The sequence below is a fragment of the Phaethon lepturus genome, unplaced genomic scaffold, assembly GCF_000687285.1.
Source record: "Phaethon lepturus isolate BGI_N335 unplaced genomic scaffold, ASM68728v1 scaffold44882, whole genome shotgun sequence".
NCBI classification, from domain to species: Eukaryota; Metazoa; Chordata; class Aves; order Phaethontiformes; family Phaethontidae; genus Phaethon; species Phaethon lepturus.
Genome location: NW_010523546.1, coordinates 1 through 14,952, shown reverse-complemented (window position 1 = coordinate 14,952; position 14,952 = coordinate 1). Strand labels below are relative to the sequence as shown.

The 14,952-nt window shown below is 38.3% G+C and overlaps 1 protein-coding gene across 1 annotated transcript in view; it reads left to right on the top strand.

Moving 5' to 3' along the window:
* LOC104616962 (protein HIRA) overlaps positions 1-12,211 on the top strand; it is a 35,023-nt gene extending 22,812 nt beyond the window's left edge. The window contains exons 16-25 of the mRNA XM_010282148.1: positions 338-542; positions 1,387-1,491; positions 2,256-2,404; positions 3,713-3,874; positions 4,633-4,691; positions 5,383-5,488; positions 7,290-7,412; positions 8,615-8,778; positions 10,760-10,848; positions 11,436-12,211. Coding sequence (XP_010280450.1) covers positions 338-542; positions 1,387-1,491; positions 2,256-2,404; positions 3,713-3,874; positions 4,633-4,691; positions 5,383-5,488; positions 7,290-7,412; positions 8,615-8,778; positions 10,760-10,848; positions 11,436-11,552 — 1,279 coding nt within the window. The 3' untranslated portion in view covers positions 11,553-12,211. The remainder of the gene's footprint in view (positions 1-337; positions 543-1,386; positions 1,492-2,255; positions 2,405-3,712; positions 3,875-4,632; positions 4,692-5,382; positions 5,489-7,289; positions 7,413-8,614; positions 8,779-10,759; positions 10,849-11,435) is intronic.
* The last annotated feature ends 2,741 nt before the right edge of the window (positions 12,212-14,952 follow it).

Sequence of the window (14,952 nt, the reverse complement as noted above, 5' to 3'; positions counted from 1 at the left end):
GGGAAAGAGATCTGACTTGTAATTAGACTGAATGCTAAAAAAAAGTTACTTACAGCTTTAACCAGTTGCTAACTGCTAGTTTGATTAATTTTTTTTAAAGGAGAGACTACGTCTGATCAGCTTACATATATATTGCACATTGTACTTTTGCAGAGGATTTGCCATATGTCTTCAGCTTCCTCCTCTTGCCTTTGTGCATATTGAAATACACCCAAACAAGGCTAAGAATGTATCTTCTTAACTACAAGAATGCAGCGTGTAGGATATGTGGCAGCTTTTGGAATCAGCTTATATAAACCCTGAATTTTTTTTTTTAATTTTTTTTTTACTTGCTCAGACTGAAGGATCAGAATTTAATCAAAGACAATAAGCCCAAGGATATTCTGGAGAGCAGCAGTGACAGTGAAGAGAAGATTCCAGCTGCTAAACCGCTCAGTGCACCCAAAAGGAAACTGGAACTTGAGGGAGAAACAGTAGAAAAGAAGAAAAAAGGAAGGCCTCGAAAAGACTCCAGACTTGTACCAGTAACTTTAACTGTTCAGGTGAAACAAATAAGATTCATTGTGGCTTTCAATGTTCACTTAATAGTGTCAGTCCCATGTTGACTTGTTCCACCAAGGCAGGGAAACACAAGTAGTATCAGTCCGTCAGAATTTGTAGCCATCCCTCTTCCTTGCCTTTAATCTTATTCTTTTTAAAATTTAAGATTATAAAAAACAGGTGCACATGATGTGGCCAGTGTTTCCATCTTTTATATAAATATGCAGCTGCTTACTGAATGGTACCAGCATGCGAAGTAGTGACAGCCTGCCAAACAGCTGCGCAGAACAAAATGAAACACCATCAGTGTTTGGTGTTCTTTGATGGAGAGTGGCCCAAGCACAAGAGAGTGACTTGGATACGATGATTTAAATGGTTATGAATCTCCTAGGAACCATGGAGTAGTAAGTTGCATTAGAGTTTCCATCATTTGGGGGGCATATAGATCCCTCTCTTTTCAGCATTCAAGCTTAGCTTTTCCATGCAATATACCAGAATTTCCATTTAGTTCCAGCTGAAAGGTGGAAGGGCTCCGTGTAAAAAACAAAACAAAAACAAAAAACAAAAAAACAAACAAACAAAAAAACCACACACAACCAAAAAAACCCCAAAAAGCTCACCAACCAAAACAAAACCAAAAAACCACATCTAGTTTGTTTTGTTTTTTTTAATTCTTAGAAGCTATATGAAAAAAATTGTATTTGTACAACTAATTGGAAAAAGATCAATATTTGCAATTGGCTTTATATGGAATTTAAAAAAATGTTTTTCTCTTTCAAGTCTATGTTACAGAATATCTTTGGTTTTAATGGAAAAATTTAACTACTTTTGCAATTTTTTTTCCAGTCCCCAGCTGCACTGGCCTCTGAGAAGGATGCTGCTTGCATCTCTGCACCAGCATTAGCACTTAAACTGCCAACCCCAATCCCACAGAAATCATTTACTTTGCAAGTAAGTGGACTCTAAGGGGGGAAAAAGGCTTAATACTTACCAAAAAAATCCTGCTTGTTTTTCAAAAAATACTCTCAGACTATTCGGAATCCTTCGATAAATTAACGTTTGAAAATGCGTATGTGTTCAAGCAAGCAAGATGGTATACTTCAGTTTCTAAGAATATGCCTGGATGAGAAAAGTTAATGGCAAATCAGCCAAAAATAGGACACTTCTGAAATAGCTAAACTTCAGTCCCTTCTCCTGGTTAACCAAAGTGTGTCATAAAGATAAGAGGCTCCAACGGGAGTAACTGCTGCATGGTTATTATGGTTGGTACTGCTGAAGAGAAAAAACAAGTGTTTTCTGAGATGTCTCTGGAGATGCTTTACATCTGAAGAGGCTGGCAAATAGTATTACTTTAGGTATTTATGAAATAATTTTTCTGTGTGTTTACTCTGTGGTAGTCTGGTTCTAGACTTAGGGAGACTGGGCACATCTAGACTTGATCTGGTGCCCTTAATTAGGAAGCATAGACTAGCACAACCTTTCTTCATTCTTATGCTCCGAACGCAAAGAAATGATCTGTGTTCTAGCCATGACTGTTTTCAGAGGTGTGCTGCTTTTGAAGTACCACCGTGTGTGTTTTGAAGCCATTTTAAACAGAGGATGCCATACTTAAATCCATTCTTAAAGTTGGCATTGTTTTGGATCTAATAGTAGTTGCTGCTTTTTTGAGTAGTTATTTTCCTCTACCAAAAAGTATTTTATTTTTTGTTTTTCAGATAAGTTCAGATCCATCAATGTACCTTGAAGTGGAGAATGAAATGACCACAGTGGGAGGTTCAAAGTTGAGTAGGTTAAAGTGTAATCGAGAAGGAAAGGAATGGGAGACAGTCCTCACCAGTCGAATTCTCACTGCAGCAGGAAGCTGGTAAGAGAGTATATTTTGGAGGAAGTGGGAGCCTGCAGAAGATAAGTAGGCCTGAAGGCCAGAAAACATTTTTAGGTGTACAAAAGTACACGTTACAGAAAGTTAATTATGCTTAAACCCACATATTTACAAATAAGCAGAGGCTCTAAACCTTTTTTTTCCTACTTATTTAGAGAAGTTGATTAATTGGATTGCCTCCATTAGGGATTTTTGTGATTCTTTGTGCTTGGCTCAGGATGTCCTATTTCTCTTCCAGCTAACCTGGTGTAATACACTGATGCTCTTAAACTCTTATCCTGTGGAGTTTTGTGTAGAGGTTCTGACTTATTTCTGTTGACTGCTGTTTGCTGGTTTTATCACCCTCCATTGTAATTTTTACAGAATCTTCCTTCATAAATGTTTTGTGGATAAAAATATGTACTGCTCTGAGTCTTAAGACCAGTTTCACTCCAAGTATTAGCTCTATGCAGTCTTGAAGCACCACAAATTCTCATTAGCCAGTTACAACTATTTTCCTGTGTATTTACATTTCTTCTTTAAATTCACTTCATTAAAGTGAAGATTTAATCTCTGTAAATCACGGTAAGCGACAGTGGTTCAAGTACTAACTAGTAAAGAATGAAAAATTTGAAACAGGATGTTTTGTGACATAGAAGTATTTTCCTGTCTTTTGATATTTTCTCTCTTTATTTTACTCAACTTTGCTTAGTTCCAACCTCAGTTTAAATTGAAAGTATGTTCCTGAACCATGAGATTCAGTGTTTGTCAGAATGTTTTTGAAACATTTTTTAACTTGAATTTTATGCTGATTCTCCAGTAACACCCTTAAGTTGTTAATATTTGTAGTTAGTAGTAATAGCTTTTATTACACAGATATGCATAGTTGAAAAAATTAGACAAGTTTGCAGACATATAATGCTTTGTCCAGGTCTGAAAAAGAACCAATGGATTTTAAAGCTAAGTACAGTTTCAGGCCTGAAGAAGAGCTTGTGTATACCCAAAAGCTTTCCTGATATTTACAACAATGCCACTTGGTCTAATAAAAAAATACTATCTCGGCCTGCAAACTGCCCATCTCCTTAGACCACTATAATTATAAACAAATTAGGGAGGCATAGAACGCACCTATAGATAAGCTGTGTGCTTTTTGAACTTTTCCTTTGGTACCCAGGATTTTTTTTAAAGTTGTAAGAGTTACCCTTTGGGGGATTAGCCCAAGCTGTATGATAAATTAAGAAATCAGTCTTGCATTTAACAAAATGTAAATGTTTCTTTTTGATCTCTCTCTTTTTGAATTTTTTTTTTTAGTGAGATTGTAAGTGTAGCCTGTGAGAAACGAACATTGTCAGTATTTTCAGCTTGTGGTCGTCGCCTTCTTCCCCCTATAATATTGAATACACCCATTTCCACCCTACATTGCACAGGTTCTTACATCATGGCTCTCACCACTGCTGCTACGCTCTCTGTTTGGTAAGTACCGTATCAGGCTGCAGCAGCTGGCTGGGCTGATTTCTATAGGGAACTCTGTTCAATCGTGTTGATGTGTTGCTGTTGAAGCTGAGGCTTAAAACAAATTGATCAAAACACAAGTCCGTTCCGTTTTTTGATACAATATGAAGAGTTAATTGGGTAGGACTTGAATACTGTTTTTCTGTTCTAGGATCGTCCATAATGTTGAATTTGATTCTAGAGGGAAGACAGATGATCAGCTAGAAGTTACTAGTTTAAACAGCCTCCATAGGATAGACTTGTGTCATGCCTATGGAATGGATTGGGGGGGGGGAAGCAGGAATATGGATATTTCCAACTTCCATCATAGCTAGCCAATAAAGTACATGAGTTTCAGAGTCAGAAGTACTCTAGCCATCTCCAAGACACCAAGATAAAAACTGCAGTACTTGTTTACAGTTGTTGAATTTAATCTAAGGTCTCATGCAAGTCAGAGCTCCTAAAGGAGTTATTTGGATCCTTAGTGTTTGCTTAGCTGTAATGAAGTTTCCTGATAAAGAACCATAAAAGTTGTTCTCTGCTGTTGACTTCTGTCTTGCCATAAGGGGTTTGAGTTTGCTAAATCATTTTATTGAAGCAATGAAGAAAATGTCAAAACCAAAACCACCAAACTCCCCCAAAGCCCCCACCTTGTCATGAATGTTGAAATGCATTTGTTAAATTACTTTGGAGCTTTCAGTTGTTTTTAAACTGCAGGTTTGTACTTTTGACTTTTTCAGGGATGTTCACAAGCAGACAGCCATTGTTAGAGATGAGTCTTTGCAAACAATATTTTCAGGTAATAAAAAGTGTCATTTATTTACCAACCTTTGAGCCTACGTGTACGTTTAGTGCCATTTATGTATATGCTGAAATTTTCTGAAACCTGAAAAGCCTAAACAAATAATTTTACTTTGTTATTGTGTAATAAAGGGAAGTCATTGCCAATGTTGAAATACGGTAGAAGTAACTGAGATGAGAATATCAGTGGCTAACAGACTTGTACAAGATTATGTAGCTAATTATATTCTGGCTTGCTTCTGAATGTGAAGATTCAGCGTTGTGAAGATCACAAACCAAATACTTTATGTAAATCTGCTATTACAGCAATTTCTCTGTGTGCACTTTGCATGTATATTATCTTAATGATGAACAACTGATTGTCTCAAATTCATTATTTCAAAATCTTCCTTTTCTATCATTGCAAATGTCTGGCACAAAACAAAGTATCAAAATAGCAGTGTCTCAAAGCATATTGGCATCTATTTTAGCTTTAATCCATACAGTACTACAAAACTACCTAGGGAAGTAGTTGTACTAGCAGTTTGCAAATGTCTTCATTAGAAGTTACATGCACAAACGCTGGGCATGGGATATGCTGGGAAATGAGAGACTCCATGACTGATGATTAATGGTGGATAGCATTTTTTACCATTATGAATGTTTTGCAAGACTCCAAAAGAAATATTTTGGTCTGATTTGACTCATAGGAAGTGATGCAACTGTCTCTCAGATCTTGCTGACTCAGCATGGTATACCTGTGATGAGCATGTCCGATGGAAAGGCATACTGTTTTAATCCTTCTCTTTCTACATGGTAAGTTATATATTACTTCCTGCTTTTACAACTTAGCTGAACTGACGTGTATTCTGATTTACTCTTTCACTCCATGTTTTGAAGGTTAGATTGAGTAGGATCACACGCCAGGCTTAGTTTTGCTTTGGTTCACTACTGTATGTCTAGGCTTTACTCTATTATATTCTTATGATTTGTGATGTTTAAAATAAATTTAAAAAATGAAAAAGTTAAACTACAACATACTTCATTGCTCTTTCCTACATGGTGCATACTCTTTTATTTATTGACATACACCTATGTGTACTTTTGCTGAAGTACAACAGTTGAATCTGTCAAGCAGTTGGCAATGATTAAAGATAATCTAGTCTTACAATTGACTTTTTTGTGTGAATTCACGCAGTTTTGGAAAATTTGTCAAAACAATTTTCAGAGATTTGTTGGGAGTTTAGACATGTTAAAATTATTTTGCTCAGTTTCCAGAGAAAATGTATGCACTCCAATCCTGAACGTGTACGTGCCTGACTTTGTCAGTCCCCATCACTCCTTAATATATTTTGGATCTGATGACCAGTCAAGTTTGAAGAGAGCTCTTTGTCTCCAAAATGTAAAAGTTTTTAATGAAGATAGTAAGTCAGGTAGGGGAGGAGGGAAGAAATCATTATACCTCAGAGAATTCCCATGGAGGAGTCCTAAACTGGTGTCCTAAACACAAGGAAAGGCTACGTAAGAGTCTGTGCCTTATTGGGTATCAGACAGGCTTTCCCCATGGATTCTCTTACTTCTGTCAAGGCATAAGTTCCCATAAAAAAAATTCTGTGGTTAAATTATTTACAGCGTCTTTCCAAAACAGATTCTTTGTTGTCTTCCCAAAAGGAAAAAACATGTTGCACTCTTAATATAATTGTGGTACTTAGTCTAATGGGCATGCTTGATGAAAGCGCTTATTGTTTTAACTCCTCCTTAGAATAATTGTTATTAGTCAACTACTTGATGTGAATCCTTTGGAAAAGAAAAAACACCTTATTTGTTCTTTAGATAAACTGAGAAATTATGCAGAAATTTTCCCAGTCAATAAAGAGCAGAGGACAGGCTCTCGGCCATAATTCTGAATTTGCTGTCATTTCTTAGTTTGTACCACAGCTTTGGAAACACATAAAAGAGCAATCCCTTTAGTCATACAAATTTAAATATGATAAAGCAGTGAAGGGTATTTTAAATGTTTGTGCCATTTTACCTCTGAGCTGTCTGGAGGTCTAAACTTAGCATTGGTTTGAGGCACTGATTCCCTTGGCACCTCAAACCAGTGAAAATGATATCCTTGATTAGGTGTGGAAATGCCAGCTGTAACTGTCAACTCCCTCCATACGAAGGAGGAGCTGTAATGTATGGGAAAGATTGTCAGCGTGTGGTCTCTGACTTGTCTGGTGGGTGGGGGAACCTGAGGTGAGGTAAAATCAAGTTCTTAATGAGAAAGTCTTTACCCGTGTTTACTCCAGTCTTCATTCTGGGGTGTGACTTCTTATTAGATGTAAAATGCCAAGTAGAAAGTTCATTTCCTTCAAAACTAATGCTAAATTGTATTATGCAATTAATGTTGTGAACTTTGGGGGTGGGAGGGACACTTCCATGACAGCCCAAGCAGAATATGGACATGGAGTGGGAACGGTTGTGTTCTGTGGAATTCCTGAGCACCTCGGTGACATTTTTTTCATTATCTGTGAAAATAAAAGTCAGGCTTTGAGGCAGAACAGAGCTGGATCCCCTGACATCACTGCCTACTCTCCTCAAACTTTGTTTTTGTTTGTTTGGTTTTTTTCAGGAATCTTGTTTCTGACAAACAGGACTCTCTAGCGCAATGCGCAGACTTCAGGAATAGCTTACCATCCCAAGAAGCCATGCTGTGTTCTGGGCCCTTAGCTGTAATACAGGGACGAACATCAAAGTACGCACTTAATTGCTTCATTTGATCAGCATGTTTGTCTATTTATTTATTCACGTGCTTGAATCAACAAGTTAATTCTTAAGATGCTAATGGCTCTGAAATTATCAGTAGCTGGTACAATGTTTTATTTAACCTCTGCACATTTATAGTCTGTATGTTAATGTTATTTTGAGAGTGTTTGGGGGGCAGGAAAGCATGCTCTAAACTTAATCATTTTAAGGTTCCTCTTTATTGGATGGGTAGAGTATTTGGCTATTCTGTACATGGAATGGTTTGATTAGCTAAACTGAATTTCTAACATTTTACATTTTAAATTTTAGTTTACCAGTTTTCTGGAGTAAGCCTACAAATTTTGAGTAGTTCAGTTGTCCTCAAGGGATCTATTTAATGAAGTCTCTGAGAAAGTTGAGTGATTAGTCATCTAATGCATATTTTTAACATCTGAAAATATCACCAGGGAACTGTGTGAGCCAGAGCAGACTCCTGTAGGTAATTTAATAGCCCATACTCACCTAGATTTGAATTAGATTTCCCAGGCAGATTTCTGTGCTATTTCTGTCCCTTGCATCCAAATTTAATTTTTTTGGTGAGAGAAACTCTATAGAGTTGTATGATTTTATTGCTGTTCTCTTGGGGGAGAGGGCAGGGGAATTAATTGGGGAAAAATATTTGAAATCCAAACAAACAACACTCTCTTTTTCAGAGAGAGAAAATATCAGACTGAAAAATCAGCAGGAGATAATTGGTTACTTTTTTAAATTAGCCTTCTTATGACAATACATTTATTTGTAAGAAATCCTTTAAATGGTTTAAGCTAACTTTATATGTCATATTTGTTTTATGACTTTCACCTGTGAGGGGCAAAGAAAGGTAAAGACAGTCACCTTAATTTCCTGTAAACATTTAGGAGCAGTTGGTCACTGATAAGCATGTGTTTTCACAGAGAAGACAGATGAAAGGAAGACAAAAAGAACAGGAGGTAGAAAATCCTCCATGAACCTTGATACTTGTAAATGGTCCAGTGTAGGGTGGAAGTGAGGTAGTTTGCTGTGAATTGCTGCCTTTGTCATTAAAAGCTTGAACTCTGGAAGCATTAGGCGCCCCTGAGAGAGAAGTGTAGAATAGCTTGTACTACAACAATATGTATTTCTTAAACTAGTATCTGATTTTATGGCTGGCATGTTAATTTTTTGGTTTTGTAGTTCAGGAAGGCAAGCTGCAAGATTGTTCTCCATGCCTCATTTAGTGCAACAAGAAACAACACTTGCATACCTGGAGAACCAGATAGCAGCAGCACTTATGCTACAATCCAGTCATGAATATCGCCACTGGCTCCTTATCTATGCACGGTACCTAGTTAATGAAGGTGAGACTTGCCATGCTGTGTTACTTCTTTAAAGCTCTGATGGACTTCTAGGAAACACTCTATTCATGTCACGTATATGTATGATTGCACTTAACATTCTCCTTTTAGCACTTGGCTTCTGGACTCAGTGTTTACTTAAAACCAAAACAAACTGCTGAAGTGCATTTGCGTATGGCGCTGAGTACTCAGGAATCCTATTTGACACACTGACTGAAGGTCATGGTGCCCTCTGCGGGCTTCGGTAACGGGCACTGCATTGTAAAAAAGTCCAGTGGTCTGTCAGGCATATCATAAATACTGTCTGGCAGCAACTACAGCTGTTTCAGAGGGACCAGCAGCACCTTCTACAACACATAACATTCCTGAGCCGACTGATGATCACTGCCTGATGTGAAATGGAAGAGTTGCTCAGTCTGACACTTTGTACCACAGCACATAAAACGGCAGAGAATTTGGTTGTGTTACTTGCACGTTATACTTTTCTTACATTTTAAAATTTCAACACCCTGTACTGGTGAGCTCCATAGGCTAAATTCTGTGAGGAAAGAAACCCAGAAGAAGTGTTGCTTGCATCTATTTTATATTTGAATACGTACCTCTATGCTGTTATGCTAAATACGGTTAACCAGCTGTTTTTATGCTTCTTGGATTTTAAAGATCTGTGTTGTACCTCTCCTTGTCTGCATTCCAAATTTAGTAGTTCCCATTGTATTAATTCAGCCAAATTATTCCTCACCATGCATAAGCATTTTACACAGAGGGAGGCGAAATGGTTCATGTTAGGCCACATAATAGGTTTTGGCAGAATTAAAATTGAGCTCATTAATTTTTGCCTTTTGACCCCTACTTTATGGAACAAGAGAGCTTGATGAACTGATTACGATTCTCTCTGTCCTTCCCCAGTTGAAACTAAAATTTTCATCTTGGGTCACATGTTAAGAGATGGTTATACTGTAAAAGTCTTCACTAATTGAGAACCTCTCTGTTGTGTGTGCAAGGTTCCTCTTGCGTTGCACACAAGCCACTGCCTTGTGTGTGTGTCTATATGCAGGATGTCGCTGCAAGCTCTGCTTTGCTATACGTGTATTGCTGCTCACTAGTTTTCCAGGTCTGCCAGATTTTGAAAATTGACCCTTTCTTCCTATGACAATCTCAGCATTTAATGAATTGTAATCCACTAAAATATTCAATCTATTATACCTGGATTGGCAAGTTACTCTTGAACGGATGACTGTTACTTGCAAGGGAATTCTCCCCTCCGATTCTTGGGTGAATGAAGCTGGCCTGGAAACTGTGTGCAGTTTTATTAAAGGTTTTCATTTACTTTCTCTTGTGCATATTAATTGGATCAATTTTAATTTTGTTATAAGCTTTTTCACTAAGGGTTTGAGAGACCTCTTCTAGTTTAGTCACATTTTAATGTTTCAGAGGGATGTCTGATTTTTTTTTTTTTTTAACTACTGACTCCATTTTTCCAAATTCATATATTGCCATTAAATGCAACCTAACAGCTTTTCTCCTTCGCGGTGTTCATCTTGTGGTTTTCCAACCCTTGTGGTACCTCTTTTGTATTAGTTCTTTGGCCATTGAAGTCTGTCAGTTTTCAAATGTTTTTTGTTTTGTTTTTAAAAGCTGGTATCTTTATGTGGGAGGTGGGGGTGAGGTTGAGATCAGGGCAGCTCTTAAAACTGGAGTAACTACTTCAGTTTTTCTCCCTATTGTAGATCATCTTTAGTACTGTTTTTGGTTTTGAGAACTTAAAATAAAAGTCTTCGGAACACTAAAAGAAATCCTTTACAAATCCTCTTTCCAAAGATTTGCTGTTATAAAAACAATATACTTTTTCAGAAATCAAAGGTTTTTTCTTTTATTTTATTTTAGATACTTCTAACTCTTTCCTGTATGTTGTCACCTACATTGTGGAGTGGTTATATATAGTGAAATGCTTATGAATGTGACTTTATTTTCTGATAATATTCAGGGTTTGAATATCGTTTGCGAGAATTATGCAAGGATTTACTGGGTCCAGTCCATTACTCAGCTGGAAGTCAGTGGGAATCAACAGTTATGGTAAGTCTTGATAATAGTTTAACAAAGAACAAGGAAGAGTTTCCCATGGAAATTACAGAACATGGAGAGACAATAGAATAGATAAAATATGATTAAACTTAGTGGCAAAAAAGCAATCACAAGTTCTTTTTGCTGACTCTGGAACCCTTTCCGTCCTCTGCTCTAATCTCATAAGTAGGCATCCTCCCATGGCACTTGTATTTATTTCATGTGAAACCATAGACAACTGCTTATTGCCACAATCTCAACTCTGGTGCTGTCTTGAGTATCACACAGATGGAGCAGAGTTGCATGGTCAGGTCTCCACATTCTTCAGACAGCAATTTTGAAATAGTGACATGCCAATTAAATGTCTTCCCTCCTCAGAGCATGTCTGGCATCTGTAACTGCAGAGGCTGCAGCAGCTTCATGAGTATATAAATGTAAAGACAGTTTTTATTCTGGGAGTCATGTAAGCAGAGTAAGAACATAAAATACACAGCTCTCTCCAGGCAGGAAAAAGGGCATGAATCCGAAACAGCTCTATGGAATATATTCATGATATCAAGTAGTACATTTTGAGGATGCTTTTGGGTTTTTTTCTGCAGGGTTTACGAAAGAGAGAACTATTGAAAGAGCTTCTCCCTGTTATTGGACAGAACCTTCGCTTCCAGAGGCTTTTCACAGAATATCAAGAGCAGCTAGACATCTTGAGAGACAAGTAGCATTTCCCCAGATCTCCCCTGCGGGGCCTGGTCCGAGAGAAACTGCTGAACAGCATTAACCAGAGACAGAAGAGGAGCGAGAGCCCGGTCAGTACGGACACTCCTGAAGAGAGCAGTGCCGTAAGCGTCCCAGATGCTTCAGGAGTGACCTGCTTTAGTTTTTAAAGAAGCTCGCAAGTGGATTTGTGAAAATGATGAGTGGATGAGCTAGACCGTTTCCCAAGTGAAACTTAACCGTCGAAGCTGTGGCCTCTGTTTCTATGGAAAGTCGTGGATATGTACTTCAGGGGGGTCCTTTTGGATCTGGATCTCATTTTAATATCAAAACTAGCTGAGAACTGTTTGTGGGGTTTCTTGGATGTCCTGTGAAAAGCACAGTACTTCAGAGTACACTGAACAGCATATTTAACCCTGTTTAGGGTTTTTTGCCTGAGGATTTATTGAGGCTCAACACTATATTAAATTAGATGAATGAGCCACATTAAAAGAAATTTCATAAATATTAAGGTATTATGCAGCCAATAGACTCTTTCCTGTGAATATAATAATAATAAGAGGCTGTTCTAACACATGGACTATTTTTGTACTAGAATTTGCTAACTTGTATTATGGAATTTTATTTGGCCTATAATCAGGCTATCTCTACAAAGTCATCTTGTAGGAAATTTAACTCTAATTACAGAAGCTATGTTTCAAAATAATTCTACCAAATTAACATGTCATCATCTGGTTTTTAATTTTTAAATGTTTGTAAAAGGCATTTGGGGGGGAGGGGGAGGGATACAATGGGGTGGCTCTTTTTGTAAGTACAAAAATAAATGAACATTGCATTGGTTTAAAAAACAAAAAGCAAAAACATGGTCTTGAGTTACTACAAAGGGCACAGGCATCTCCAGAAATGTCAACGCTGGCTGAGTCATGTTAACGTGTCTAGAAATAAATAATACCGTCTGGGTGATCTTTCTCTGGAAGCGTGATCAGACAAGTACTTGTGATCTCCCTAGAGCAGCGATGTTTTCTCTTGCAGCCACATCTCAGGTGAGGGATCAGGACTGTGTAGGAGTGCTCATTATCTCAGGCAACACAAAGCAAAATGAGCTCCCCTGACCACTGCCAAAAGTGGTCAGTGCTGCAACAAGAAAAGAGTTTCATGCTGTTATGGCCATGTTCTTTGTGTGGCATTTTGTAGTAGCATTGGTGCCCTGCCAGTAGTTCACTTTTGGAGTGGTTTTGGAATTACACTGGAACTAAATCAATCAACTTTTTTTTCTTTTCCCCAAGTATGCTTGGTGCTGGGAAAGAATTCATAGAATCATAGAATCTTTGAGTCAGAAGAGACCTTTCAAGGCCATCTAGTCCAACCCCGCTGCCATGAGCAGGGACATCTGCAACTCAAGCAGGTTGCTCAGAGCCCTGGCCAACCTGACCTTCAATGTTTCCAGGGATGGGGCATCTACCACCTCTCTGGGCAACCTATGCCAGTGTTTCACCACCCTCATTGTGAAAAACATCTTCCTTCTCTCTAGTCTAAATCTGCCAACTTTTAGTTTAAAACTGTTAACCCTTGTCCTATTGCCACAGGCCCTGCTAAAAAGTCTGTCCTCATCTTTCTTATAGGCCCCCTTTAAGTACTGGAAAGCTGCAATAAGGTGTCCCTGGAGCCTTCTCCAGGACTGAACAACCCCAACTCTCCCAGCCTGTTCTCATAGAAGAGGTGCTCCATCCCTCTGATAATTTTTGTGGCCCAACAAGTTTTATGTGTTCATTCTTTCCAGGACCTAACTATTCAAGTGTGCCACAGTTTATTGCCTTAGTTTGAGATGTTTTTGAGTAAGAAAATTAGTATTGAAACGAGTAAGTGTATTTCACTATTATACCCTTGCACAATGGTAGCTTCTCCTGTAAACTTCTATCAGAAGCAAACTATATCCTTTGCCCTCGTAAGGAATGTTCTTCAGCCAGGACAAGGACTAGCTTTTGGCCAAAGGGGACCCTCTTCAGAGAGGTGGTTCTGCAGTTATATGGTTGTCTGGATCCTAGAGGGAGGGATGTGTTCTTTAAGGAAACAAAACCCCACATTTGGAGGGTTTCGTTGCCTCCTGCATTCAACTGTGAGACCCGACAGACACAGGATTACACTTCGGTATGGCAGTCTCACGTGCACACTGACTGAAGTGTCCTGAAGAGCAAGAAAAACAACTGACTTCACAGCTATTCTTCAGTATGGCATCAGTGAGTTTTTAACAAGCAGTGGGGAATGTAGTGACAGCACAGCTTGATTCTGCATGTACCTGGTGGGGAAAGTGAAGGTGATTAGGAGAACCATCCAACTTCCCCTGACCTCTAGTGCAAAACGTTTAACAGTACTGTGACAACCAGTCCTGCTAGTGAATGATTCATATGCTGTTGCCAATTAGCCTGTACTCGTCAGAGCAGGCATTATATTCCTCATAGAATAGAATCATAAAATTATAGAATGTTTGGGTTGGAAGGGACCTTTAAAGGTCATCTAGTCCAACCCCCCTGCAATGACCAGGGGCATCTGTAACTAGGGCAGGTTGTGCTCATTTAGTGCTTATGTATGCAGGCAAACAACCCACTGAAATGATTAAAATAGGAGATCGACACCATGTTCTGGAGAAAAGGTGGGTCTGGTCCAAAACCTGGCACAGTCAGTGGGAGTCTGGCTATCAGCTTCCATGGATTTTGACTCTCAACTGTTCTGTGTAGGCAGATGCCAGGACAGGGGTTTAACGAGGAAAGAACAAATGAGCATGGATAGTTTTGGAGGTGTTTGATAAGTGAAAGCTCTGAGACGTGTGGCTGTTTCCTCTGTAAAAAGCAAGATGTTTGGATTCTGGCCATTCTCTGTTCAGCCTTGTGCTGTTCATACCAGTCTTGTAATGAATGCTGTTTAATAGCATTTAAATGTATAGTTTTAAAGGCGATTAGCTAAGCGAAAGTAAGTTCTTCTTTTTCATTAAGTCTTTGAAGAGACACTGAAATACTTTTTATCAAGAGCTGTGTCCATATTGGATACTATGTAGGTTCTTCTACCCATTTTTTTCTGAGGGCTTCTGTCACTGCCTGACAGACCAGGAATATTACGATTTTAAATTTCCATGCCACAAAATATATTTAAATTAACATGAATATTTTTCTTAAATTGGGTATTTTATAATTTTCCACTTATATTCAGCACCTTCTTTTTTCAGATGAGGGCTATGAAAACTCGTAGAATCCCAGAATCATTAAGGTTGGAAAAGACCTTTAAGATCATCAAGTCCAACCATCAAGCCGACACCAGCATGCCCACTAAACCACATCCCAAAGTGCCACTTCTTTTGAATACCTTTTTGTATTTTGTTTTTTGAATACATCCAGTGATGGTGATTCCACC